This window comes from Suncus etruscus, chromosome 3, assembly GCF_024139225.1.
Source record: "Suncus etruscus isolate mSunEtr1 chromosome 3, mSunEtr1.pri.cur, whole genome shotgun sequence".
Lineage (NCBI taxonomy): Eukaryota > Metazoa > Chordata > Mammalia > Eulipotyphla > Soricidae > Suncus > Suncus etruscus.
Genome location: NC_064850.1, coordinates 76,098,761 through 76,126,051, shown reverse-complemented (window position 1 = coordinate 76,126,051; position 27,291 = coordinate 76,098,761). Strand labels below are relative to the sequence as shown.

Genomic DNA, 27,291 nt, shown 5'->3' with positions numbered 1-27,291 from the left:
TTCGACAGATGAATGGCTAAAGAAACTGTGGTTTCTTTATACACCATGGAATATTATGTAGCCATCGGGAGAGATGAAGTCATGAAATTTTCCTATACATGGATGTACATGGGAACCGTTAAACCAGAGGGAAATAGAGAGACACAGAGTAATCTCACTGATCTATGGGTTTTAAGAAAAATAAAAGACATTATTGTGATAATCCTCAGTAATGATGGCCAGAAGGACTAGCTCACTATATGAAGCTTACCCCAAAGAGTGATGCCATATTGCTGGGAATATGTTCACTCTGTACTTGGGGCCAAGACGTGTCTTCATACTATGTGGAACAGAGGTCATTCAGGAGGTATTAGTGGATAAAGGTGATGCTTTCTCAGGCTGAGGGAAAATCGCTGTGTTCCACTCAGTATATCAGGAATATGGTACTGCCTTTGGCAATGAGAAATGTTGGAAGGTCCTTCAGAAATTTGCCCTGTCCACCATGAGGGACTACAGGATGGAAATGCAGAACATTGAGGAAAGAATAAAGGAGGAGGTTCAGCATCTGGTGGAGGAACTTCACCAGAAATAGGACAAAAATAGGACTTTCTGGAAAGGAAACAAGATAGGAACTCTTCAGGATCCCACCTTCTTGTTCCACTCCATTAGTGCCAACATCATCTGCTCCTTTATATTTGGGAAACATTTCTCTTACCAAGACCCCGAGTTCCTTCAAATCTTGAAACTGTTATGCCAATCACTTGCCCTCCTGAGCTCCTTCCCCTGCTAGGTGTGTGAGCTCTTTTATGACTTGTTGAAGTACTTCCCTGGCTCACACAGACATGTCAAAAAAGTGAGTGAAATCATCACTTTCATCAGTCACAGTGTGGAGAAGCACCATGAGACCCTGGACTGCACTTCTCCCAGGGACTTTATTGACACCTACCTGATCCAAATGGACAAAAGCAAATCCAGAAGGAGATTGACCTAGTGATTGGCTCACATTGTGCTCCCACTCTCAATGACCGAATCAACATGCCATATACAGATGCAGTCATCCATGAGATTCAGAGATTTTGGGATCTTGTCCCTATTGGTGTGCCTTATACTGTTACAATGGATACACACTTCAGAGGCTACATCATCCCAAAGGGAAGTGCATTTGTTTTGGAGAAGGCATAGCCCACAAGGAATTATTTCTTTTCTTTACTACTATCAGGAAGAACTTTAATTTGGCTACCAAAATGGCTCCTGAGGACATTGACCTCACCCCCAACATGTGTGGTTTGAACAAACTTCCCCCACTATTGTTTAAGATATTAATTATGGAGTCCTGGCTGGTGATGGATGATGATGAGGTGGATGGAGAGCCCTTTCTCTTCCACCAGAGCCATGAATCCCTCTCCCATCCCCTTCCTGCCCCTCAGGCAATCTTTTTGTTATCTTTCAAGACCCCCCCCCCACGCCCAGAAATGAGCTGGTCATACCATCAGGTAAGGTTATGCAGAAGAATGGGGGGTGGGGGTAACACCCCACTATACAAGATCAGCTTCTCAAAGCACCCTGATGTCTGTTGATAGAGGCCTTTGAATTGGTCCTAATATTGCCTTCTAATTAGATGCCTCTCAATTGCTCTCTTTAGTTTTCTTGTTAAAAAGATGTTTCTCCATTGCCTTCTCATCTTTTTTCCCTCCCCTTGGGGGTGAGCTTTGTTTATCCCAATAAAGATTACTCAGGTGGCTTGGAGAGGTGACTGCCATCTAGATAAAAACAAGGAAGGAAGGAAGGAAGGAAGGAAGGAAGGAAGGAAGGAAGGAAGGAAGGAAGAGAAAGAAAGAGAGAGAAAAGAAGGAAAGAAAGAAAGATAGAAAGAAGAAAGATAGAAAGAAAGAAGAAAGAAGAAAGAAAGAAAGAAAGAAAGAAGAAAGAAGAAAGAAGAAAGAAAGAAAGAAAGAAAGAAAGAAAGAAAGAAAGAAAGAAGAAGGAAGAGAGAAAGAAGAGAGAAAGGTGCTCGCTTCGGCAGCACATATACTAAAATTGGAATGATACAGAGAAGATTAGCATGGCCCCTGCACAAGGATGACACGCTAATTTGTGAAGCATTCCATATTTAAAAAAAAAAGAGAGAAAGAAGAGAAAAGAAAGAAAGAGAAAGAAAAGAAGTGGCAGGTGTTTTGTTTGTTTGTTTGTTTTGCATTAGCACAGCTAAAGATGTGGAAAATAGAAAAGAAAAGCCTTTGACCTTAAAACAGGGAGACCCTAAAATGAAGCATCCTGCCATAAGACCAACTACAGGCTCTGGGAATACTAAGTTGTCTAACCCTAAAATCTTTATTTTTGTGTGCTGTTCATTTTTAAATGAATCAAGGGGTTGGGCAGGGAGGAAGAGCAGCCTGGAAAATTTCTAGGAGAGTACATTCTGTACAATATTTTCATGGTCAGTACACATAGTTGGAGATTTGTCTAAGCCCAAAGGTTATACACTGACTAAACTCTAATGTAACCAATGGACTTTGTGTGACAATCATGTGTCAATGTTGCTTTATTGATTTCAACAAATGTACTTTGTGGGGAATATTGATAATGAGGGAGGTTATATATATTTGATAGGAATATTGGTGTATTTCCTAATTTTCTGTGAGCCTAATTTTTTTTCTAAAAATGACTACTAAAACACTTATAAACAAGGGCCAAAAAGATAGTACATGGGATAAAACTCTTGCATGCAATTTCCTGGGTTTGATCACCAGACTATGTATGATCCTCACACTTAAAGACAGGCTTTGAGCACTACCAGGTGTGATCCAAATATCAAATAACAAACTCTATGGATAACCTTTGGAGATAGTCCATTGAGGGAAATAACTGTCAAATTTAGGTATTTTTTGTTTATATAGTAGATACTTAGAATTGACAGATTAATAGAGAAGAATGAAGATTGGTTGCCGGTGACTATGTGTTTAAGTATTTGTGTATATGAGTAAATGTGAGTGCATCTACTGAATATTTGTGTGGGTTGTGAGTGTGAGTGAGATTATTTGTGTGTTATCGCATGCGAAACTGTGTATGTGTCATGTGAGTGTATGTTTATGTATGTGTGAGTTTGTGTATATATGTGTGTATATTTGTGTGAACTAAGTTTGACCCCTATAGTATTCATTTGATTTATCTGTAAATAATTTTCTGAGGGTTAAATTTGTAGATATTGAACATTTGGGAGAATTTGCAGGAAATTTTTTAGTTTTTATTGTTCTCTAAAGTGGTAGCCAGGAAAGAGAGAGTGAGCATGGGTTAAGGTGCTTGCCTTCAACACAGCTTGATCATTCCAGGCTTGATACCCAGCACCACAAGTGGTTGTTTGAGTACTGCCAGGAGTGATTCCTGAGCACCATCCAAACCAAACAAAACTAGGAAGATAGTTTCAGCAACCTCTTTTGCCCCAATAGCATCAACCAGTTGGATCTGAGCAGCATGTTTCATGCCCAAATGGGCTTCTTTTGTTGTTGTTGTTGTTGCAGTTTATTTATTTATTGGTTTTGGGGTGACACCCAGCAATGCTCAGGGGTTACTCCTGGCTCTGTGCTCAGAAATCACTCCTGGCAAGCTCGGGGACCAAATGGGATGCCAGGAATCAAACCAGGTCTATCCTGGTTTGGCTACATGCAAGGCAAATGCCCTACTGCGGTGCTATCTCTCCAGTCCCCCAAATTTGTTTCTTTTTCTTTTCTTTTATTTTTGAGCCATACCAGCAATGTTCAGGGGTCATTTCTGGATCAGTAATCACTCCTGGCAGTGCTCAGGGAACCATAAAGGATGCTAGGGATCAAACTTGGATCAGTCATGTGCAAGGCAAGTGTCCTACTTATAGTCCTATTGCTCCAGCCTCTCATGGTATTTTAACTGAGATAACTTAAGGCACTAGATAAAGACACTCTCAGGAGTTCTTATCCAGTGAATAAGCCCTGTGAAGGAAAGTTTCTTCCTGTGTCTCCACTTTCTGAAAGGACATGGGAATGTGTGGTTGCAACCTGGTGAGTAGGAAGAAACAGAAGAGGATGGTGTTTCTCTGGCTCCTTGGCCTGAAAGTGATATCCACTCCTCCATTTTGTTGCTTGGACCTAATGTTGTTACCCACCCAGATGTAGGATTGCTGAGTGGGTCTGGGTAGCTACTGCATGGCAAAAATTCTTTTTTCCTGGAGTAGGAAGTACAAATATTATGTATGGTGTACTATCTCTACCACAAATGGGCATGTGCACTACAACAATTCACTGCAGCATCTACCACTGCCTTTCCTCTCCATAAGGAGCCAGAAGCATTGACTTAAGTTCTATAAGACATAGGCATGGATAGAGGGATCTGTAGAATGAAAAATGAGTCCCCTGGGCTGGTTGAAAAGAGGTTAGTAGGCACTAGGGCAAAAGGCGCATGTGTCCTGCTTCCTTGTGGTGCTCTTTGGGAAACATTGGGACCTTAGAAGCAATGACCTCATGGCAGATCTCAACAGATGGGACAACGGTCATCCTAACCCCATGCAAGTTCCCTGTGCTATACAAAACTAGATGGAAGCTAACTGACTAGTCAGCCACATGCATGTAGGTGATGGAGAAGTTTCAACTACATTTTCTGAAAATAGAAGACTAAAGGAATATGAGATTCCATCTCTACCTAACACTCTGGGATTGCCATTTCTTCATTTCTGGAGTAAGAGACTATAGGGAGCAATACAGACTACCTCTTCAGTAATCCTCCTAGGGTATTGAACAGAAAACATAAAATAGAATGCATATGTGAGAAGAGTGGTAGAACTACTGCAGTGGGTAGGGTTCTTATTTTGCTCTGGGCCAATCTTGGTTCTATTCCCAACACCACATCCCCTGTGCCCGAGAAGTGATCCTTGAGCACACAGACAGGAGTAACCCCTGAGCACCACAAGGTGTGGTTTAAAAAGAAAAATAAAACAAAAAATAAATCCAAAATGCTCCAAGACAAAACAAACCCAAGAAAACAAGTGGCAAATAGGTAACAAATCTGCACCTGAGTTTATGCATAGAGATTCACATACTTTACCCAATCGTACAACTTCAAAATGCCGAGGAAGAGGGCATTTCAGTTTTTTTCTAGACACTGACCTCTGACTACCAACTCAAAGCAATGCCTCAGCGCTTAGTACACATTCTCCACAAAATGCAAATAGTAAACCCGAACTCTGACCTCTCAGAAGCCTTTCAAACTGGGATGGGTGACACTGGAGGCTCTGATCTCAAGGAAACTCCATCTCATTGCATGAAATTCCCAACCATATTGTTTTAGTAAAAAAAATTGGTCTAATAACCTTAAATAATTTGCACTTAACGGTTACACCACACTTAATAAAAGCATTTGGCATAAAATCTGTGAACATAAACTATGTGGTAATGTGTGCAAGCGCTGTGAGTTTGGTGTATCAAATTCACTCAAAGATTAGGAAGAACATTTATATTGAGAAGTAAAATGGAGTAGGAAGTAAAATCTACATCATTATCATAATGATAATAATGATGATAATAATATAATAATGATAAAAATAATAACTCAGGCCCTACAAGTTTAGAAGATGAAAATTTGAACTGCAAGGCCATTTTTCTTGCAGAGAAGTGTGTTGATCTCCATGTTTACGAACCCCTCCAGAGCCTTCTTCTAGGACATTTTTGCTGCAAGAATGAACCGTGGTGGCTGAGCGCCAGGCCTGCGCCGGGCTGAGGATTCCTAAGGGAACCGCCTCTGAGTTTGTTTCCAAATTTACAGCTGGTCAGCGCCGGCGCAATCCGAGAGCTCCCCAGGTTGCAGGTTCTGTTTTTCGCCTTTGAGAAAGCACAGATCGACCTATTTTAAAGGAAGACGAGGCTAGGCTAGGGATGGGCGCCCCAGCGTTTTTTCGAGCCACTGCTCCTCTCGGCGTTTTTGGCACTTCTTGAACTCAAGAGAAACTCGAGAGGCCCCAATGAAAGTGCCAAGAACCGGATCCTCCACCCATGCTTTGCCTTCCAGCTTCATCCTCGGGCGCTCAGTCTTACCTTGGCAGTCTGCAAGTAAAGTGGGGTGGGTGGGTGGGGACGTGTTTGGGAAAGTTTGGAGAAATAAGGAGAAATAAGCCTAGGACGGACCACGGTTCTATCCCCGGCGTCCCATATGCTCCCCCAAGCCAGGAGCGATTTCTGAGCACATAGTCAGGAGTAACCCCTGTGTGTCACCTGGTGTGGCCCCCCAAAACCAAAAAACCAACCAACCAAACAAAATGCCCAACAAAACAACAACAAAACAACAACAACAACAACAACAACAACAACAACAACACACACACACACACACACACACACACACACACACCCCAAAATCAAAAGACAGAAGTGCTGGCTCAGAAACAGATGTCTGCATCCCGGTCCTGGGGCTTTGGGACAGGGGTTGCATCGGTGATGTGGCCGTGCCCTGATCCACATCTCCCCAAAGACAAAGTCTGGGATCGATGCTGAAGACTAGAAACCTCGCAATCATTGGAGGCCGCAGAAGCGCGAGGGAGGTTGGGTAGGCCGGTCTCTTCCCACCGCCTACGATTTTCGGGCGGGCGCACCGTGCGCTCAACTCGCCCGGCTGTTGCAATCGCCAGCGGCCCTTGCATTGGCACAAAGTGCTTGCGAGAGCAAAGCCAGAAAGGAGAGGAGGGGAGAGGAGAGAGACAGCTGCCAATAAGTAGCCGAGCCCTGCACCAACCAATCAGCTCAGGGCCTGTGGAGAGCGGGCCAATGGGGTGTCCCCTTGACTGTGGAGGCGGGCAGAAGGCCCTGGCTCGCCGCGCACTCGCGTGGGCCACACGATCAGGCTTCCGTCGGCTCAAGTCGCCTCTCCGCTGGCCGCACACACTATGGACGCCCCCAGGCAGGTGGTCAACTTCGGAGCCGGGCCAGCCAAACTGCCGCGCTCGGTGAGTGCAAGCGAGCAATCGGGGGCTCGCGTATACACGTGCCTATGTGCACCCCCCCCCCCAACATCGCATTCGGTCCCCCTCCCCACTCCTAACCCGGATTCCCTGGAATGCTTTTTTTTTTTTTTTTTTTTTGCACGGTCGTGCTAGCGCTGTTGGAGATGTCGCGGTGGCTCCGTTTCTGGGTCATACACGTGGCCACGACAGTTCTGCAGGAAGGGCGCAGATCTAAAGCCGCGGGGGTCCACATGGACCTTGAGAAGCTGGTCCACGTGCAGCCCAGCACCTGTAGATTCGGGGACCCCACCTTGCCCCAGCAGGGGTGGAGCGCAGAGTACAAGGAAGAGAGGAAGAGCTTTTTTTTTTTTTTTTTCTCTCTCTGCGGCTGCCTCACTGCACTGTTAGGCGTGTGCATGGATGGATGCACCCGGAGAGGATGGTGAGCACGGATCGTGCTACTGTAGGCGCTGGCATGGCGGACGCCAGCCCGCGTGGTTTCGGAGGTGCTGTGAACGGTTTGGTAGAGTCGGCATTTAGGAATGGTGTCCACATAGCAATGGTTGTGGGTGCACTGCAGCATTCATTGCTCAGGGCCTGCGTGCAGCTCAGAGCTCTGGGCTCACTTCCTGGCGCTGCGGGGCAGCTTAGCTGTTCCCCCCTCCATGCAAAGTATGCCCTAGAGCCCGCCCAGCACACATGTAAATTCTTAACTCTTTAGTTGAGTTTGATTCCTGTCTCCCAAAGGACCCTCTCTTTCTTGCAGCCTCTCTCTGGCCTCTTTCATAGGCAGATTTTATTTTTTCTCTTCTTAAACTGGCATGTCCACTAAAGGCATTCGAGTATCCAAACTCTGATGGGCTCTAGGCACCTAGCCCAGTGAAGTCGCTTTGTTCTGGAGCAAAAAGGAATAAATGAATTTTTTCCACAGACAACCAGACTAATCCAGTGCAAGTGAGGCTTGCTGCCTGTGGTCCTTGCCCTTAGCCACTTCCTTTTGCCTTAAAGGTGACAGTCTCTGGTGCCTTGAAACATGCATGTGGTCCCCTGTTGGTTGCTTACCGGCCGCCACGTATTTTCCTAACCAGTTATGAATCCGATAATACATTGTAGCCACAGGAGGTATAGTCAAGTATTGTACAATGCCCCTTTGTTAAACTGTGTAGAAATCTCCATGACATAGACTCTTCTGTTGTGAACAGAGACACTTAAGTTATGTAGGAAGGAAAAAGAACTAATTTGGGAGAGGGAAAGCAGTAAGTGCTCAAGTAGTTAGTTAAGAGCAGGCAGCTTCTTTTATTCTCGGATACTGCAGTCGTTTTAGTTATGATCCTCTGCTAGAAATGGGACTGTTTCTTGCCCCCATCCTCGTCTGAGTTCTTCTTGTGCATGGTTTCTGTGTGCTGAGTAGTTTTTTCTAATGTAAATTTATTACTCTTTTATAATGGCATTTGTCATTAGTAACACGATGAAGCTACTACATCTTACTTATTTTCTCAGGAGGATTTTTGTCCTCAAGTGTGTTCTTTGCTGTTGATTTAAAAAAGAAGAAAAGTGGGCCGAAGTGGTGGCGCAGCAGTAGGGTGTTTGCTTAGCATGCGGCTGACCTAAGCCGGACTGCTGTTTGATCCTCCGGCATCCCATATGGTCCCCTGGAGTCCATATTGTCCCCCAAGCCAGGAGCAATTTCTGAGCGCATAGCCAAAAGTAACCCCTGAGTGTCACCGGGTGTGGCCCCCACCAAACAAACAAAAAATAAAAAAGAAGAAAAATAAACCTAGGTTTGAAGAGATAGTACAGGGATTAGGTGCTTGGCTTGTGGGCTATGAGCCCCAGTTTGATTCCTGGCATCACATGGTCCCCTGAGCACCATCAGAAGGAGTGGTTCCTGAGCACAAAACTAGGAATAGACCTGAGCACCCTCACCTAAAAAAAGTATCATTTAGCTAGATTATATGGATTAGAGAAGCTTTTCCAACCTGATTGTTTTAGTGCAAGGCAAGGCATTTGTGGGGGGGGGGGCAGTAATTATACCTGGGGATGCTCAGGGATTAATCCTGGGTCTGCTCTCAGGGATCACTCCTGGCAGGCTGATCTGATAAGTGGCGCTGGGGATTGAACTCAGGTTTGTCATGTACAAATTTACCAGCTGTTGTATCTCTGCTGTCTGCATTATAACTTTTTACTGTAACCACAATTTTACAGGACATGCATACAATTATACTGAAAACAAAAGCTTTCTGAAATATTATTTAGCATACTTCTGTCTTCTGTTCTGCTCTTGTCCTTTGCTTCCTTTATTTTCATTGTTCTGAAGGAAACTTTGTTCACTGTTGCTGCTCCCAACATAGAAGACAGTATGGAGACCCTAAAAAAATTCCATTTATTAATCTAATAAATACATGTTGAAAAGATATATGTACCTTTAAGTTCATTGCAACTTTATTTTTAGTGGTTAAGATTTAAATCTAATTCAAGAACTCATCCACATGAAGGAATAAAGAATACACACTATGGAATACCACCAGGTATTTAAAAAAGAGAGAGAAGGAGAAGAAGAAATCCTGTCTTTTGGGACCCATATGGAACTTACTTTCATTTGACTCACACAAATGGGCCACAAGGGTTTATGTTAAGTGAAATAAGTTGGAAGGAGAAAGTCCAGGTTAATTAGATAGTGTCACTTGTGGAAAAAAAACAAACAAAGCAAATGGTCAAAAAAAAAAAAGGCAAACTATTAGATTTTGTGAACAGAGGAAGGGTGAAAGGGTGAGTTGTATAGAGGAGGATAGAAACTGGGCTTTTGGTGTGATCATGGTGTAGTACATAGAGCTGTTGAAATATTATGCTGTCTATTTGCCACCTATATAATGTCCTGAAACAATGTCAATTACATTTTTTTAAAAAAGTATATGTGCCCTACAAGGGCAATTGCATTTTTCAGTTTGGAAAAATTAATTTCACTACTTAGATGTGTTTTTTGTGGGTAAAAACATCTTTAAAACTTTTGGGGCCAGAGTGGTGGCGCAGTGGTAGGGCATTTGCCTTGCACAAGGCCGACCTATGACGAATCAAAGTTCGACTCCCCCTCCCCCTGAGTCCCATATGGTCCTCCATTATTTTGAGTGATTTTTGAGTGTAGAGCCAGGAGTAACCCCTGAGTGTCACTGGTGGCCCCCAAACCAATGCCCCCTCCCCCCCAATCTTTAAAACTTTTGAGTCTGATTTTGGCTATGAATATATAGATGTATTATCAGGGAAGAATATTAATAAAGAAAACACAAATACTTTATTTTTCTGTTTTGGGCCATCCTAACAGTGCTCAAGGGTCCATGCTATGCCAGAAATCAAACTCACTTCTGAAAAGCATGGGTTTTAACCCTTTGAGTAATCTATAAGGCTTGGGCAGTACCATCTTTTTTGTTTGTTTTTGTTTTAGGATCATATCTAACTGTACTGAAGATTTACTCCGGCCTTTGTGCTCAAGTATTACTCCTAGTAGTAATTGGGGACAATCTATGAGGCCAGGGTTCTGAACTTGGTTGACTTAGTGCAAGGCAAGGAATTCCAAACCCCTGAGAAATTACATTCTTAAAGAGAAGTTTTAATTAAATTCTATTACTGTTGAATGTTTCTATCTGGTTTCTAAGGAGAGGAGCTCATAGGAGTTAGTTTGATCAGTTAGTTTACAAAATAATGACAAATCCTTGAACCTATTGTCAGGGAAATTTGTTTTTGACTGAATTCTTTTTTTTTTTTTTTCCTAGTTGATTAACCACACCCTCCTTCTCAATTTGTTGCAAAGGTCTGGAGTCACACACTCTTGGCTGTGCTGTGTTGAGTCTTGCAGAATATGGTTTGTCATTGTCCTCAGTTTTGCACAGCAGTGCCCAGGATGAAAGTATTAGCCTCAGGCATATAAGGCAGGTGAAGTGTGGCTGAGCTGAACTAAGGCCCAGGGCCCCTGGCTTTGCTTTTACCTTTACAAAACTCAAAGGCAGTGGTGCAGCTGTGAAGTTCAGGAGCCCATCTCTCAGATTTAACAACTAGAAAACATTTCTGTCTACTTTCTTTCTGCTCTCTCCCTCTTCTCTGTTTTGTCCCCTCCTGCCATGGTATCATTAGCGGTTAATCTCAGACAGTTTTTTTTACTTGTGACCATTTCAACATCTTGGATCAAGACTTTTTCCTTTTTCTTTACTAAGGTTTTTATTTTTTTCAAATTGTAGTTTAGGGGCCGGAGAGATAGCATGGAGGTAAGGTATTTGCCTTTCAATCAGAAGGTCATTGGTTCAAATCCCGGCATCCCATATGGTCCCCCGTGTTTGCCAGGAGTGATTTCTGAGCATGGAGCCAGGAGTAACCCCTGAGCACTGCCGGGTGTGACCTCCCCCCCAAATTGTAGTTTAATTCTTTGCATGTTATTTTTCTTTATTTTGGGAGTGGGGAGGGTCACACCTGGAACTCCAGGGACCTGTATGTTTTGAGTGCTGGGGATTGTACCTGGGTTGGCTACAAAAGGCAGCTATAGCTATAGGTCTACAGTTCTTTTGAGATGGTCAAGCCAAATGCCTTTTTAGAGCATATAGCTAAATTATCCTGGAGCCTCATATGTGTTTACCTTATTTACCATTGTTTCACTACCAAAGTGGGTTTATTTTTAAGCAGGAGAGATAGTATAGAGTGTAAGGCACTTGCCTTGCATACCGCCCACCCAGGTTCAATCTCTGGAATATGGTCTCCTGAGTCCTGTCAGAAACGATCTCTGAATACAACTGGATGTGACCCCAAAAGAAAACAAATATAATAAAAACAACAAAGCAAATGTGTTTGTTTGGAAATGCAACAGAAAAATATCAGAAAGTATAGTTGCCTAGAGAAAATGTGCTTCCCCAGTTCTGAAGCTTGTACCCTTTTGAAATGTCTTTGGAGAGAGTGCTTGTTACTTAGAGAGGAACTCCTTGGTACAGAAATGGGAGCAGTCATTTCCTATTAGAGATGAGTCCTGTTGGGGTTTGGAGTTAGCTGCATTTTCATATCCGAGACCTCGTCCTTATCTCCTGAGCTCCTATGATCTTTTATTTTTGGTTTGAGGTGTGTGTGTGGGGGGGGCAAGAATCAGACCTGGTATATCAACTCCTGAACTCATTGAGATGGAATTTTTTGTTTGTTTTGGGGTCACATCTGGTGTCACTCAGGGGTTACTTCTGGTTCTGCCTCAAATCACTCCTGGCAGGCACTGGGGACCATATGGGGTGTTGGGATTCAAACCACCGTCCATTCTGGGTCAGCTGTGTGCAAGGCAAACTATGCTATCTCTCTGGCTCTGAGATGGGATTTTTGTGTCTTTTGATTTTCATGACTGAGAGTCCTCAGTGTCTTCAAGCTGGAATGTGTGCTTCGTATGCAGGAAGCAGGGGTTCAGTCCCTGGCTCCTACAGATGATATTTCTTCCCATTCATGTGCATCATTTTCATGAGACTGCTGTGGGGTCAAAAGAGATCACTTTATTCTCCCCCCCATCTAGTTGATTTTTTAAATTATTCCCTGAACTCACAGAGAATTGTGTGCTCTACATTAAAATGGTCTTTTATTTATTCTAGGTCCTGCTAGAAATACAGAAAGAATTATTAGAGTACAAAGGAACTGGAATTAGCGTTCTTGGTAAGATTTGCTTTTGGATTCTATGAATGACTAAATTTCAAAGAGAACTGCTTTTGAGGGGGCATGCCCAATGTTGCTGGGGAGGGAGTTGGCCTATTCTTTTTTCAATGCCTGGGGTCTAGTTTTGACTTGAACACAGTGCTCTTGCATGCTGAGGTTGATCTGTAGTCCTTGAGCCATCTCCCCAGTTCCTCACTGGGAACTAATTGAGATTCATCAAGCCTAGCACCTGTGCTAAATTTCAAGAATAAAATGTGAAATGTCAATAATAAAATGTCAGATGCAGGCTTAATAGAAACCATTTTGAAACTAGAATAAATGTTATGAAAAGGTCCCTGCAGCTCAGTTTACTGGTTCCTCATTGATTTTAGCTCTTCAGAGACTCCGACATCTGTCACTGCCCAGACATAACGTATTGCCTCATGTACAATGGTTACTTCTTTCTGTTATTTTTTTCTGAAATGTAAAAGTACAGAAACTTTTTGGAGAAGATATTACATATTAATACTTTAGTTACTTTTAGAACTTTGAGTTAGAAAATTACTTATTTTCCTTTTATCCCCACTTTCTTTTGGGGAGGAAATATTCCAAGAGGTGCTGAGGGGGCCTGGGGACCTCTCTGGCAAATTTCAGCCAACTAGACCTGCGGTGCATGTGAGAGATGATCTGGGTCACTGTAGTGGTGCTTGGGAACTTTCAGGGCCTTATCCAATTGTGTGTAGGAACCATGTTGTGCTGGGGTTCAGATCAGCATTGGCTGTGTGCAAGGCATGTTCTTTAGAGCCCTGTTCAGATTATTTATTTCTTTTTTTGTGGAATGAGATAGAATCACATCTGCAAGTATTCAGAGATTATCCTAGTGAAACTTGGATATGAGATGTCAGGGATGGAACGCATATCATCCACATGCAAGGTAATGTTGCGTTGCCTGTTGTCCTGCTTTTCTGGCCTTGAAGAGTGGATGTGACCTCACCATATGGCAGGCGTCTCAAACTTGAGGCCCGCGGGCCATTTGCAGCCCTCCGTACATTTTGTGGCCTGCGGCCGGCCTTCAAATATCACAGTATTCGTGATTATTCGCTTACCGAATAATCGCATTAAAAATCGCATTAGTAAGAAAAAAATCACATTAAACATTCGCATGCCCCAAGCAGTTCCGTTCGGGGTATGCAAATGTTTAATGCGATTTTTTGCGATTTTTTTTCTTACTAATGCGATTTTTATTGCGAATATTTGGTAAGCGAATAATCGCGAATACTTTGTGCCTAGCGCAGACGTCATTTCCGCTGCTCCTGCCCGCTGTCCCTTGCATTATCAGAGGCCTAAGGGAGAGAAGTTTATTACAGAATTAGATTCTGTCATATTTTCATGACATCATCAAAGCCTGCAGTGAAGAGAAAGATTGATGATGAGCACAGACAATTTCAGGAGAAGTGGGAGACGCAGTATTTCTTTGTTGAGCACAGGGGTATCCCCACATGTCTTATTTGCTCAGAGAAAGTTGCAGTGCACAAGGAATACAACTTGCAACGCCATTATTTAACTAAACATGCTGAGGAATGTGCAAAATATCAAGGAAATGAGAGAGCCAAGCGGGTTGCCAGTCTTAAAGCATGTCTAATGAGGCAACAAGATTTCTTCAAGAAAGCAACCAAAGAGAATGTTGCATCAGTCGAAGCTAGTTACATGGTTAGTGAGATGATTGCTAAAGCAGGAAACCATTCACAGAAGGAGAGTTTGTTAAAAAATGTGTGTTACAGGCTGCAAGTATTATCTGTGTGGAAAAGAAAAGTCAGTTTTTTCACTTTGGCCACAATAAAAATTAAAAAACAACAACAACAACAAAAAACCCCCAAAAATATATAATGAAGTTAGTTAGTGCATACAGAAATTATATTTGCTCCATTCTTTTAGTAATGTGTAGGTTGGGAAAGGAACATTTCAATTTCCCACCCTCAACAAGTGTGAGAAAAAGTCGATGAGGTTGCAGAGCAATTTGTGGACTCTTTCCAAAAGAAAACAAAGTCAAAGCAAGTTCAAAACACATTTCATTTTAAATCAATAAAGTCATATTTACATTTTTAAAAGGCAATCGACTTTCAAGGCAGGGGTGGGGGTGAGATAAAAACTGGGGAAAATGGTTGTGGGAAATGTGCACTGGTAAAGGGGGTTGGGACATTGCATGACAAATTAAGTAATGAACAAATTTGTCACTATCTCAATGTGATTCAATTAAAATTTTATTAATAAAAAATAAGAAAGGCCAGTTTAGCAAAATCAGCCTTTCTGCCAACACTGTGGCAGATCTCATTTCTTTTTTTTTTTTTTTTTGGGATCACACCCGGCGGTGCTCAGGGGCTACTCCTGGCTGTCTGCTCAGAAATAGCTCCTGGCAGGCACGGGGGACCATATGGGACACCGGGATTCGAACCAACCACCTTTGGTCCTGGATCGGCTGCTTGCAAGGCAAACACCGCTGTGCTATCTCTCTAGTCCCCCCAGATCTCATTTCTGACATGTCAAGTTACATTTATCATCAACTGTGTGAGAAAGCCAAATGTGTTTTTTTTTGTTTTGTTTTGTTTTTTTTTTTTTTTTTTTTGGTTTTTGGGCCACACCTGTTTGACACTCAGGGGTTACTCCTGGCTATGCGCTCAGAAATCGCCCCTGGCTTGGGGGGACCATATGGGACACTGGAGGATGTCCGTCCTAAGCTAGTGCTTGCAAGGCAGACACCTTACCTCTAGTGCCACCTTCCCGGCCCTGAAAGCCAAATGTTTTGATGCATACTCAGTTGCTCTTGATGAGGGCACAGATATAACAGACACTGCACAGCTCACAATTTATGTCCGTGGTGTTGATTGCAATTTTGAATTGACAGAGGAGCTGCTCACAATAATTCCAATGCATGGCCAGACCACTGCTAATGAGATATTTCGGCATCTGTGTGATGCCATTGAGAATGCAGGTTTGCCATGGAAGAGGTTTGTTGGAATAATAACCGATGGAGTGCCATCGATGACAGGGAGGAAAAATGGACTGGTGGCACTTATTCAAAAAAAAAAAACTTGAAGAGGAGGGTGTAGAGAAGGCCATTGCTCTTCACTGCATTATCCATCAGCAGGCCCTTTGCAGTAAATGCCTGCCGTGTGACAATGTGATGTCTGTTGTTGTGAAATGCATCAACTAAATCAGATCCAGGGGCTTACAGCACAGGAGGTTCTGTGCTTTTTTAGAGGAAATGGAGTCAGAATATGGAGATGTGCTCTATTTCACCGAGGTACATTGGCTCAGCAGGGGAAATGTCCTGAAAAGATTTTTTTTTTTTGGTTTTTGGTTTTTGGGCCACACCCGGTGATGCTCAGGGGTTACTCCTGGCTATGTGCTCAGAAGTCGCTCCTGGCTTGGGGGACCATATGGGATGCCGGGGGATCGAACCGCGGTCCGTCCAAGGCTAGCGCAGGTAAGGCAGGCACCTTGCCTCTAGCGCCACTGCCCGGCCCCCTGAAAAGATTTTTTGAGTTGAGAGAAGTGAAAGCCTTCATGGAGAAGGATGGGAATGCTGTTTCTGAGTTGAGTGATCACAAATGATTCATGGACTTAGCTTTTCTTGTTGACATCACACATAAGCTGAATGTACTAAACAAGATGTTACAAGGCCCGGGGCAGCTTATCAGTGCTGCCTATGACAACGTGAGAGCATTCTCCACAAAAATTGTGTTATGGAAATCCCAGCTCTCTCAGACAAACCTTTGCCATTTCCCAGCATGCAGGCATGCCATTCAGTGGTGATAAATATGTTGATGCTATTTTTAAGCTAGAGAAGGAATTTGATCACAGATTTGCAGACTTCAAAAAGCACAGAGCTACTTTCCAAATTTTTGTGGACCCCTTTTCCTTTGATGTACAAGATGCCCCTCCTGTGCTTCAAATGGAGCTCATTAACCTGCAATGCAACTCTGATCTCAAAGCCAGGTTCAGGGAGATTAGTGGAAAAGCAGATATGCATGGGTAATTTTTGAGAGAATTGCCCCCCACCCCCTGCTTCCCTGAGTTTTCCTGAATGTTCAAGCGCACCATGTGCCTTTTTGGGAGCACATATTTGTGTGAAAAGTTATTCTCCACATTGAACTTTATTTAGTCAAAGTACAGGTCTAGACTTAATGATGATCATCTTCAAGCCATACTGAGGGTCTCAACTGCTTCCTCTCTAAAGCCAAATGTGGTTCAGATTTGTGAGAAGAAGCGCTGTCAAGTCTCTAGCAGCAAGGAATAGGCAAAAGATGCCATGTTCAGAAGAACTGTTCATGATCTTCACTCAATGTTCTATTCATGTTCAGAAGAAATAATTAAAACTGTTAATGACATTTAAGGACTTTTTTTGTGAAATCCCTTATGCGGCCCTGCCTCTCCCCGACTTTGCCTCCTGCGGTCCCCAGGTAAATTGAGTTTGAGACCCCTGTCATATGGGAATTGAACCCTGATCTTCTTTGTAACAGGTGGTATACTCACCATTATACTAACCAGAATGGCCAGAGTCTCTGTCTCTTTTTGGTAGCGTCAAAGGCTGCTTGCTGAATCTTGAGACCAGAGGGTTTGCTATCTGTTCATTCCTGTGGGCTTACATCCTTGAAGGTAGAACACAGTGTGGAGTTCCAGGCTGTTGGGCAATCTGGGCAGGACGGAGATGAGAGAAGATGAGAGAAGTCAGAGGCTGTAGGTGAATTTGTAAAGGGCTTATTAAGTGAATGCATTGTTTGAAAAATTCTGCAGGACTCTAAAAGCAACAATGTTGAAAACCAGTGTGGGTGACTGGAGATAGAGCATAGTAGATAGGGCATTTGCCTCCCATGTGGCCAACCCAGGATTCAATCCCAAACATCCCGTTATAGTCCCCCAAACCTTATCAAGATAGAACCCTGGGTACAGAGCATCACTAGATATGGTGTAGGAAAAAAGAAAAGAAAAGAAAATCAATTTGGATTTTTCTGGAAATGAAATGAATGCAGGTTCACTTTTGTTTTATGTTTGTTTAGGGCCACCTCTGGTTATTTTCAGTGCTTACTTTTCGGTCTGTGTTCAGGGATCTTTCCTGGTGGGGTTCAGTGGACCATAAAGGATATCAGGGATTGAATCCAGTTTGTCTGTGCAAACCAGGTTCCCTAGTCACAATACTGTCTCTTCAATCCCAGCTTTGGTTAACTTTTTGAGCTTCACAATCAATGCAAGTAAACTTACAAATTCAAATAAAAGAAAGAAGGGGGACTTTCTATTACTTTGTAATTCCAACTAATGGTATTTACATTTACTTAGTCTCCAATTTAAATTCTGTTCTTTATCTTGCCTTCCACAGAAATGAGCCACAGATCATCAGATTTCGCTAAGATTATTAACAACGCGGAGAATCTTGTACGGGAATTGTTGTAAGTCTAAAATACTAAAGAGGAGCTATGTTATGTTTGTCAGATAATCCATTGTCTGGTTGTCTGCCTAATCAGATCTTTGAAATATTTTTATTTCGTTTTAATCTTGAGAAACTTTCCCCATGTGTTTTACTCTTACCATCTTTTGGGACTCCAGTGTTTTTACCTCAGACCTCTGAATCTGTGATTTCCCATAGTCATCAGCAAAGTTCCACCCCAGCCTATAAGCTCTACTTCTTCCTTCAATTTCCTTTTCTCTTTCCCTCTGGGAGCCATCTGAATTTTCACCAAGTCTAGGAGTTACTTTTTTTTTTTTTTTTTTTAACCAGATCTTTTTATTTTTTTCTGGTAACATGTTCTTTTTAAGCAAAACTGATAATTTGATTACCTTTAAGTAAAAAGTTTACCTGTTTTAAAAGAGTCATGTAAACATATAGATATTAGAAACAAAACCTTTTTTTTCTTTTTTGTTTTTTTGGGCCATACCTGGTGAAGCTCAGGGGTTACTCCTGGCTATGCGCTCAGAAACTGCTTCTGGCTTTGGGAGGGGGGCATATAAAACCACAGCTTTTCCTAGGCTAACGCCGGCAAGGTAAGGCTAGTGCCTTATGGCTCCGTGCCACTGCTCCGGCCCCAACAAAACACTTGTTTTAATCCTCACAAAGTTTATGGGGCTGAAGCAATAGCACAGAGGGTAGAGCATATGCCTTGCATGTCGCTGATCTGGGTTTTATCCCAAGCATCCCCAATAGTTCTCTAAGCTTGAGTCAGGAGTAACTCCTGAGCTCCACAGGGTGTGGCCCCAAACCCAAACAAAACAAAAATAAACAAAACAAAACAAAATAAACTATAGACTTGAATGATAGTACAGCCTGTAAGGGTCAGGCTTGCATGTAGACAATATGGATTTAATCCTAGTATCCCATATGGTCCCCCAAGCACTGCTAGGAGTGATCCCTGAACACTGCTAGTGTGTCCCAAAAGTTCTTTCCCTTAAAAAAATAAAACAAAAGGAAAAATAAACTGGCACCATATAGGGTCCCTTTAGCTCTACCAGGAGTGATCAGAGCACAGATCCAGGGTAAGCTTTGAGCACAGTTAGGTTTGGCCACCAAACCAAAACTAACAGTGAAATTGTTGCCACTGATAAAATATTGCAGGAGGTGGACTTGGTGATCCTTTTTTTCTTAAGCCTTTACATTTTTTGTTTATATTCATTTTTAATTTTTGCATTGTGATTTACAAAGTAGTTGGCAATAGAATTTCAGGTATACAAAGTTCCAACTTTATTTCTGCCACTTGTGTCTGTATCCCCTCACCAATTACATAAGTTTTCTCAACTCCTCGTCAACAACTCCCAACTTCTCTCATCAACAGAAACATTTTTAAGTTTAATTATTGTAGTTTGGGCTCCCATGCTTACAGTAGCATTGGTTCTAGTGTAGTATGTCTATATATAAATATATAGGTATACAGATAATTCTACACTCCAGGTAAGTACAAAGTCCCTGACCCTTGCCCCTTTGTTACCTTGACTCTTAAGAACAGATATTCCATGATGTAGTAGCAACAGCGATTACTACTTCTGATATTTGGAATTGACTGAAGTGCCTTTAATTTTTATTTTGAAATTTGCCCATTTAGTGGATTAAATTTTAAAGGTTTATTTGTGCTAAAAAGAAAACGAATGCTTACAAAGTACTTTTTATAACTCAGTGACCCACATAATCCCACGCAAATATCCTCAATTATAAAGTGTTCATGATTGAGTTTCAGTCAGTACCCAAGGCACGTTTCCCACCACGAGTCTCCAGTTTCCCTCTCCCCCATTCTCTCCCCATCTGTTTCTGTGGCAGATATTTTTCCTCTTTCTTCTCCTGCCTTTTTCCTTTTAGACTCTGTTCTGCATTATTGATGAAGATGTGTCACACATGTCACTGTTTCTCCTTTCAGCATTCAGTTCTTGTTCAGAGTGATTCTTTTCAATTATCTTTGTAATAGCTGTCCTTTCTCTGCTTTAACTCTACTTCCCCACTCCTTGTGGTATTCTTCCTACCCTGGCCTGGTCTTCCTGTCCCTCATTTCTATTGCCTTTGGATATTATCACACTATCATTGACAAAACAATTTGGAGTGTGTATTGGTTCACACACAGCTATGTTCTAGGGTTACTCCTGGGTCTGCTTAGGAAATATTGTGAGTGATGCTTGGGGAACACATGGGATGCCAGGGATCAAACCCAGATGGGACACATGCAAGGCAAGCACCTTACTTACTCTATTCTCTCCAGCGCTTGGTGACATTTTTTTGGTGAGCAGTAGAAACCTATTGTTATATGACTACAGAAGTGGCAGGATGAGTTTGATTAGGAGTTCTTATGGTCTTATGGCCCCTTGAGGTTTGCAGGACCATCCTAGCATTCTGGAGATATTTGTTGGTTCATTTGTGCATTTAGCCCACATGAGCTTCTTTGGAATTCCTAGTTTAAACTCCTTCTTCTAACCAAGTTTCCTAATTGCAGACAGTTGTCTCTGGTGTCCTTCCACTCAAACTAGAGGCCTGTCATAGTGCTAGCTGTTGAGAACTTCTTGGATAGGACCTTTAACCCCTGTGCTTCGCTATCCTACTGACATGGCGGTCATCAGGGACAGTTCAGACAATTCAGACCTGAGACCTTCTCACAGTGCCTTGTCCTTTATTTCTGCCAGTGTGTTGGACTGTCTGGCTGCTTCCTGCCAAGAAGCCTGGGTCCAGAGTTTCCTGTCCAGTTGGAAACTGGCCTTTCCTAGTGCTGGGAGCTATTCTCTCAATTTTCCATGAAGGAATCTAATACTTTTACTCTTAATTTCTGCTTATATCAAGTAGATGATGATTCAGCCCAAGATATTAACAAAAAATCATGGAGACTGGAGCAATAGTAGAGCATGTATGGTGTTTACCTTGCATGCAGCCAACCTAGGTTTCCTCCCCAATATCCCATATGGTCCCTCAAACATTGCCAGGAATGATTCCTGAGTCCAGAGTCTGGAGTCCTTTCTCCTCCCCACCACTACCATCTCAAGTCATTGTGCATTGGTTTAGAGCGCATACACAACATAGATACATATATATACTGTACCCCCCATATATACAGTTGTACACATATATATGGTGAATATATATCTACTCATGGTAGGATACACTAGTAAATATATATTGTGTGTATATGTACATGTATGTATGTATAACATGTATATATGTATATATATGTATAACACGTGTTGGTATGTACATATAAGATACACGAGCATAAACATATTGGGCGTTTGTATATGCGCTTATAGGATAGGCTATACTATTCTATATGCAGTGGTCAGGTAGGTGTTCTCTGATAGATCCTTTTAGGACACACATAAATTCTTTTAGGACTTTGAGCTGCCAATGACTCAGACAGGTCCTGGGCAGAGAAGGAGAAAGAAAGAGAATTCACATATTTACTCCTGCAGACAGATTAGGAGCACAGTGAGAGCAGTGAAAGAGGGAAGCCACTGTGTTCCCTGCTGTGCTTCTTCCTATGGAGTCTGCCCCCTGGTGGTTGGTTGTGAACTAATTTCTGCAGTCTTTTTCTTTATTTTTCGTTCTTTCTGAAAGACTTCATAGGAGATCTTCAAACCTTTGACAGCTGGGGGGATGCAGCAGTGGCCAGTTGACTGGACCGACTGACATACTGATAATTCCCTTAAGGAATATCAGAGACTTAGGACGATTCTAAACCAAGCAGTCATCCCAGGCTTCCCCTACATTGAATGGAAATCAAAAGCTTTCAGAAATCGAGTCACTAAATTAGAGAAAGCAAGGTGGAAGTGGGACTGAACCACAATAAAGCTAATTATACTATGCTAATAATAAAGTATGCTAATAATACTAATATTGCTTTTATTTTTTATTATTTTTAAAATTTAAAATTTTATTAGTGGTATTGTGAGTTACAGTTACAGTTCCGTCAATGATAGTTTCAATAATAATAATCAATAATACTGATTCTACCAGAATGTTTGCTTTCCTCTGCCATTGTTTTAGGGTCTCCCTTAACCACATTTATTTTTCATTTTTCTTTTCTTTTTTTTTTGGTGTTTGGGCAACACCAAGCAAGCCATGCTCAGGGATCACTCCTGGTAGGATTTGGAGGACCATATGGAGTGCTGGGGATTGAACCCAGATTAGCTTCTTGTGAGACAAGTGCTCTGGCAGTTGTATCTCTGGCCCAACATTTCTGGTAGTATACTTATTATATTGGCCTCTTTCTCTTCTTTATATAAAGTGTATATATATATATATATATACTGTACTCCCATATATATACATATATACATATATATATATATAGTTGCACCGATGGTATCTGTATGATGAATATATATATATATATATATATACCTTCACATATAGGATACACTAGTAAATATATATTGTATATATGTACATGTATATACATGTATAACATATTGGTATATATGTAAATATAAGATACACTGACATATACATACTGGGTGTTTGTATATGCACATATAGGATAGATATACTATTCTATACATAGTGATCAGGTAGGTGTTCACTGATAGAGTGTCACTCTCCACCTCTGACTCTCTGAGTCTCTGCATTTACTGTCACCTGTGCTTTGACCCAGAGCTGTTCCTGACAACTACAAGGTGATCTTTGTGCAAGGAGGTGGCACTGGCCAGTTCAGTGCTGTCCCTTTGAACCTGATGGGGCTGAAACCTGGAAGGTGTGCTGACTATGTGGTGACGGGGGCTTGGTCCGCAAAGGCCGCAGAAGAAGCCAAGAAATTTGGGACTGTGAACATTGTCCACCCCAAACTTGGGAGTTACACAAGTAAGTGCTAGAGCCATTCTGGACAGTGAGAGATGAGGGGCTCATCCCTCAGAGCTTAGGAACTGCCTGCTCATGCTCAAGGGAATCTGTAGTCACTCTAATTCTTTCTTCTCCGTCTCGGTAGTTGGATACCTTTTATGTAGTATGGTTCTATAGTATGGTTCTACTAGCTAAACTGCTAACTGGCTCCTGTAGAAAGCACACGGAAACTCATTTATGTGTTAATTTATAATATTTTTATAAATCAGAAAATTATAAACAATTTTAAATATAAACATCGGGATTTATAAAGTTCACATTTGGGTTTCAGACATGTAATATTCTTGCCTTCAGTCTATCAAGTTATAGAGTTGATAACTTCATCCCTCTATCAATGACCTCAGGTTTTCTTCCACCCCCAACCTGATTTTATTTATTTATTTATTTATTTATTTGTTTGTTTGTTTGTTTGTTTGTTTTTTGAGCCACACTCAGTGATGCTCAGGGGTTACTCCTGACTATGCACTCAGAAACCACTCCTGGCTTGGGGGACCATATGGGATGCCACCGGAGGATTGAACTGTGGTTCGTCCTAGGTTAGCTCATGTAAGGCAAAACGCCCTACTGCTTGCACCACCGCTTTGGCCCCCCCAATCTGATTCTTGACAGACACAATTTCATGTTTAGTTATTGTATTTGGATCCCATGCTTATAGTAGTGTTGGGTGTGGTGGTAAAGGAACACAGATACTTTGTATATCCCAGACTAGCTCAAGACCCGATTCTTGCACTTGCTATGTCCAGATTTCCTCTTGCTAATCACCCTTCATATCTTTCTCTGGCCTTTCTATCTGTAATATTAGAAGGATTTCCTACCTATTGATGCCTTTAAGTTCCTAGACATTACTACATATATCACAGATTAGAGAGAACATCTGATATTTGTTCTTGTCCTCTGATTTATTTCACTTAACATGAGACCTTCTATTTTCATACAAGTTGCAGCAAATTGTGTGATTTCATCATTCCTTGTGATAGCATCTTATTCATTCAATTGTGTATCTACACTACAGCTTCATCCCTTTATCTATTTTTTTGGTTTTTGGGTCACACCCGGCAGTGCTCAAGGGTTCCTCCTGGCTCTATGCTCAGAAATCACTCCTGGCAGGCTTGGAGGACCATATAGGATGCCGGGATTTGAATCACTATCCTTCTACATGCAAGGCAAATGCCCTACCTCCATGCTATCTCTCCGGCCCCCTCTCTTATCTGTTTTATCCCCTTATCTGTCATTGGATATTTGGGTTGATTTCATAGCTTAACTATTGTCCTAAGCACCACAGTGAACATAAGTGTACATCTATTTTATTGAATGAATTTTCTGGTGATTTGGAGGTAGGTACCAAAATTGGGTGCTTTAAAAAGCATTCTCATTCTTAAAAAGATGAGTTTTTCCCATGAAAGCCCAATGGGTGGTATATGTAGTGCAGGATGGATAGGGCATGTTGCTTGTCAATGCTCTGGAATCATTGCTGGTTGACTCCATCAGGTGTTATTGCTGACTGACAAAGGGGATAATGAAATTTCTCCATATCTTCTGTGGCAGAAATCCCAGATCCGAGCACCTGGAACCTTAGTGCAGATGCCTCCTATGTTTATTACTGTGCCAACGAGACTGTGCATGGAGTGGAGTTTAACTTTGTCCCTGACATCAAGGGAGCGGAGCTGGTGTGTGATATGTCATCCAACTTCCTCTCCAAGCCAGTGGATGTTTCGAAGGTAAAACCTTTGGCTTGGGAAGACCTGATATTTCAATTTCTTTTAAGGCACTTTAATATACCATAGAAGAGAGGTTGCAAGGGTCTTAGGCCCATGGGAGCCTGAGCAAAGCAGGTTGACAGTTGCTAATCAGGGCTTGGTAGAATGTTTTAGTATTGAATTATGGTACCTCAATAACGATTGGCTTACAGAACCCCCTATCTGGAGAATTGCTTTTGATTCTTAGAAGGATGTTTTGGCCAACACAAGGGTCATGGGTCTAGGGTCAGGAAGGGGTCAGCGGCTTGCTGACTTGTCTTCTTTAAGGAAGATTCAATTTTCCCAGTCAGGAGAACCTTAAACCAGAACCCCACCTGACTTCTTATACTTCTTACCTGCCACTGCCTCCAGGGTCTTGCAGTGGCACTCCAGTTATGGGGATGGGCATATCCAACATGGGTGCATGTAAGATGTTTCTAAGTGAACCGATTAAATGGGTACCTTCCTTCAGGAAATCCAGCAAACTGATGTGAAATTAATTTTAACTCGGGGCAGAGAGAAAGCACAGTGTGTAGGGTGTTTGCTTTTTTGTGGCTGACCTGGACTTGACCCCTGGCATCAAATTGGCTTGCTAGTACTGATTCCTGAGTACAGAGCTGGAGTAACCCCTGAGCATGCTGGGTGTGCTCCTCCCAAAAAATTAATTTTAAACACTTTTTGGTTTTGGTTTGGGGCCAAAGCAAGCTGTGCTCAGGGCTTACTCCTAGTTCTGCTAAGAGGAGCTAATGCAATACAACAGGGATTGAACCTAGATCAGCTGCATGCCAGGCAAGTGCCTTAAAGCTATATTATGTTTCTGGCTTGGAATAAAATCTTCCTATTGGTAGACTTGAGTTCACCTTTGCTAATGAGAATGAGGCCGATCTATAATCACAAGCCTCTGAACTCAAAAAGTCAAAAATACTGATTTGAAACTCTTTAAGCAGGATTAGAATATACTCTAAATGGACATAGAAAGAGTCACTTTGCTGTAAAAAATTGCTTTGGAAAGAATTTGAGAGGTCAGAATGCATCCACACACACTCATAGTTCTGAATTGGTGCATTTTTCTCTCTTGCAGTTCGGGGTGATTTTTGCTGGTGCCCAGAAGAACATTGGCTCAGCGGGGGTCACAGTGGTGATTGTCCGTGAGGACCTTCTGGGTTTTGCCCTCCGGGAATGCCCCTCCATCATAGACTACAAAGTGCAAGCTGGAAACAACTCCTTATACAACACCCCTCCCTGCTTCAGGTAGCACTGATACTTGATATGGGAAGGATCTTGAGGGAGAGTTCCCACAATTTGCTATCAAAGTGGAGGTATTTTTTATTTTTTGGTTTGGGGACATACACTTGTCTCAGGTATCACTCTTGGTAGCCACAGGAGACTCATCCTATGGAGAGTGGGAATTGAATAAATCCAGGTCAACAGTGTACAGCAACCCATGGTTCTATTTTTCTAGTCCATTTTGTTTTCTTGTGATTCTCATTTTGCCACTAAAAATCTGTGTAACTGAGCAGTTATCCTAAATCTGTGGCTTGAAAAACTTGACTAAGTTCACTTGCAGTATGTAAAAATACTTGGTTAGAAAATGGAGCCAAGTTAGTGAGAACCACCTCCTAACAGAGATGCAGGATCCAAGCAAACATCCTCCCAACACCTTGCCTGTAAGCTGTTGGCACAGCCACGATTCTTCCCTGCTTTGTATACTGCAGAGCCCTGGCCAAGGTCCCAAAGTTGAAAGAATCCTTTGTCTCCAGAGCTGAGTGACCCAGACCTTGGGAAGCTTGTTTGCATTTCAGAGCTGGACAACTAGCCTTCAGAGCGTGCTATAGCTCTGAACAGTGCATTGGCCTGGAATAAAGAGTGTATGGCCTTTCTGTTTTACTCTTTAGAAAACACACCAAGTCAGATGATGGGGACCAGAAAGAGTGTGAAGGGCTTCCTTCCCAACCTCATAAAACAGGTTATGGTGACCAGCTCTATAACATAAATCTGCTTTAACTATAATAGGCAGTAAAGTAATGAGTAAAAAGTAAAATAGCATCACTAGCCCATATCCCATTTCTTATTATACTAGGAGCCTGGGCCTTACCCCAGATGAGATGCAGGGCCCACATGCAGGCAATACCACTCCAGTGTTGGTACAGGGCTGTCTCCACCCTGGATTATGGGCCATACCTAAGGCTTCCCAGGGATTTTCCTCTTGGGAGAGCTCAGCTGGGTTGCTTTCTCCAAAGTCGAACAAATCTGTGCCACTGCATCAACTCTTAAGTGGCTCATAACAGAGTTGGAATATTTTAGAATAGCCAAGGAAAGTTTTGTGGGAATTCTCTTGCTTGCTTTTCTTAGTCCAAGTGCACAAAGAGTCTTTTATTTCACTTTTTGAAAATTTTAAAAGTAGCAGGGTCTTCTTAGCCAAGATTTCTGGAGGGAACTGTGTCCCGTGGTAACCGCTGAGACCTATTGAGTATTTTAAGTGGCTCTAATAGGTACATAGATTCTCTAGGCAGACTCTTGTGTTAATTCCTGAACCCAACAGTATACTGTGCACATCACTGAGTCTATTCAGAAAATTTCCCCCTTTTCCACCTTTGTATAAATTGCTATATGGTTTGTGG

General features: G+C 42.2%; 1 protein-coding gene, 1 non-coding gene and 1 pseudogene across 2 annotated transcripts in view; all 3 read left to right on the top strand.

Annotated features, from left to right (window-relative positions):
• The first annotated feature begins 268 nt into the window (after window positions 1–268).
• Window positions 269–5,853, top strand: LOC126004366 (cytochrome P450 2B11-like; annotated as a pseudogene).
• Window positions 1,987–2,093, top strand: LOC126005587 (U6 spliceosomal RNA). The gene has a single exon (XR_007494634.1). It is a non-coding gene; the product is annotated as a U6 spliceosomal RNA (small nuclear RNA).
• A 970-nt stretch (window positions 5,854–6,823) lies between the features above and the next one.
• Window positions 6,824–27,291, top strand: part of PSAT1 (phosphoserine aminotransferase 1) — a 29,142-nt gene continuing 8,674 nt past the window's right edge. The window contains exons 1-6 of the mRNA XM_049769761.1: window positions 6,824–6,940; window positions 12,541–12,601; window positions 17,955–18,024; window positions 22,690–22,895; window positions 24,480–24,652; window positions 25,752–25,921. Coding sequence (XP_049625718.1) covers window positions 6,881–6,940; window positions 12,541–12,601; window positions 17,955–18,024; window positions 22,690–22,895; window positions 24,480–24,652; window positions 25,752–25,921 — 740 coding nt within the window. The 5' untranslated portion in view covers window positions 6,824–6,880. The remainder of the gene's footprint in view (window positions 6,941–12,540; window positions 12,602–17,954; window positions 18,025–22,689; window positions 22,896–24,479; window positions 24,653–25,751; window positions 25,922–27,291) is intronic.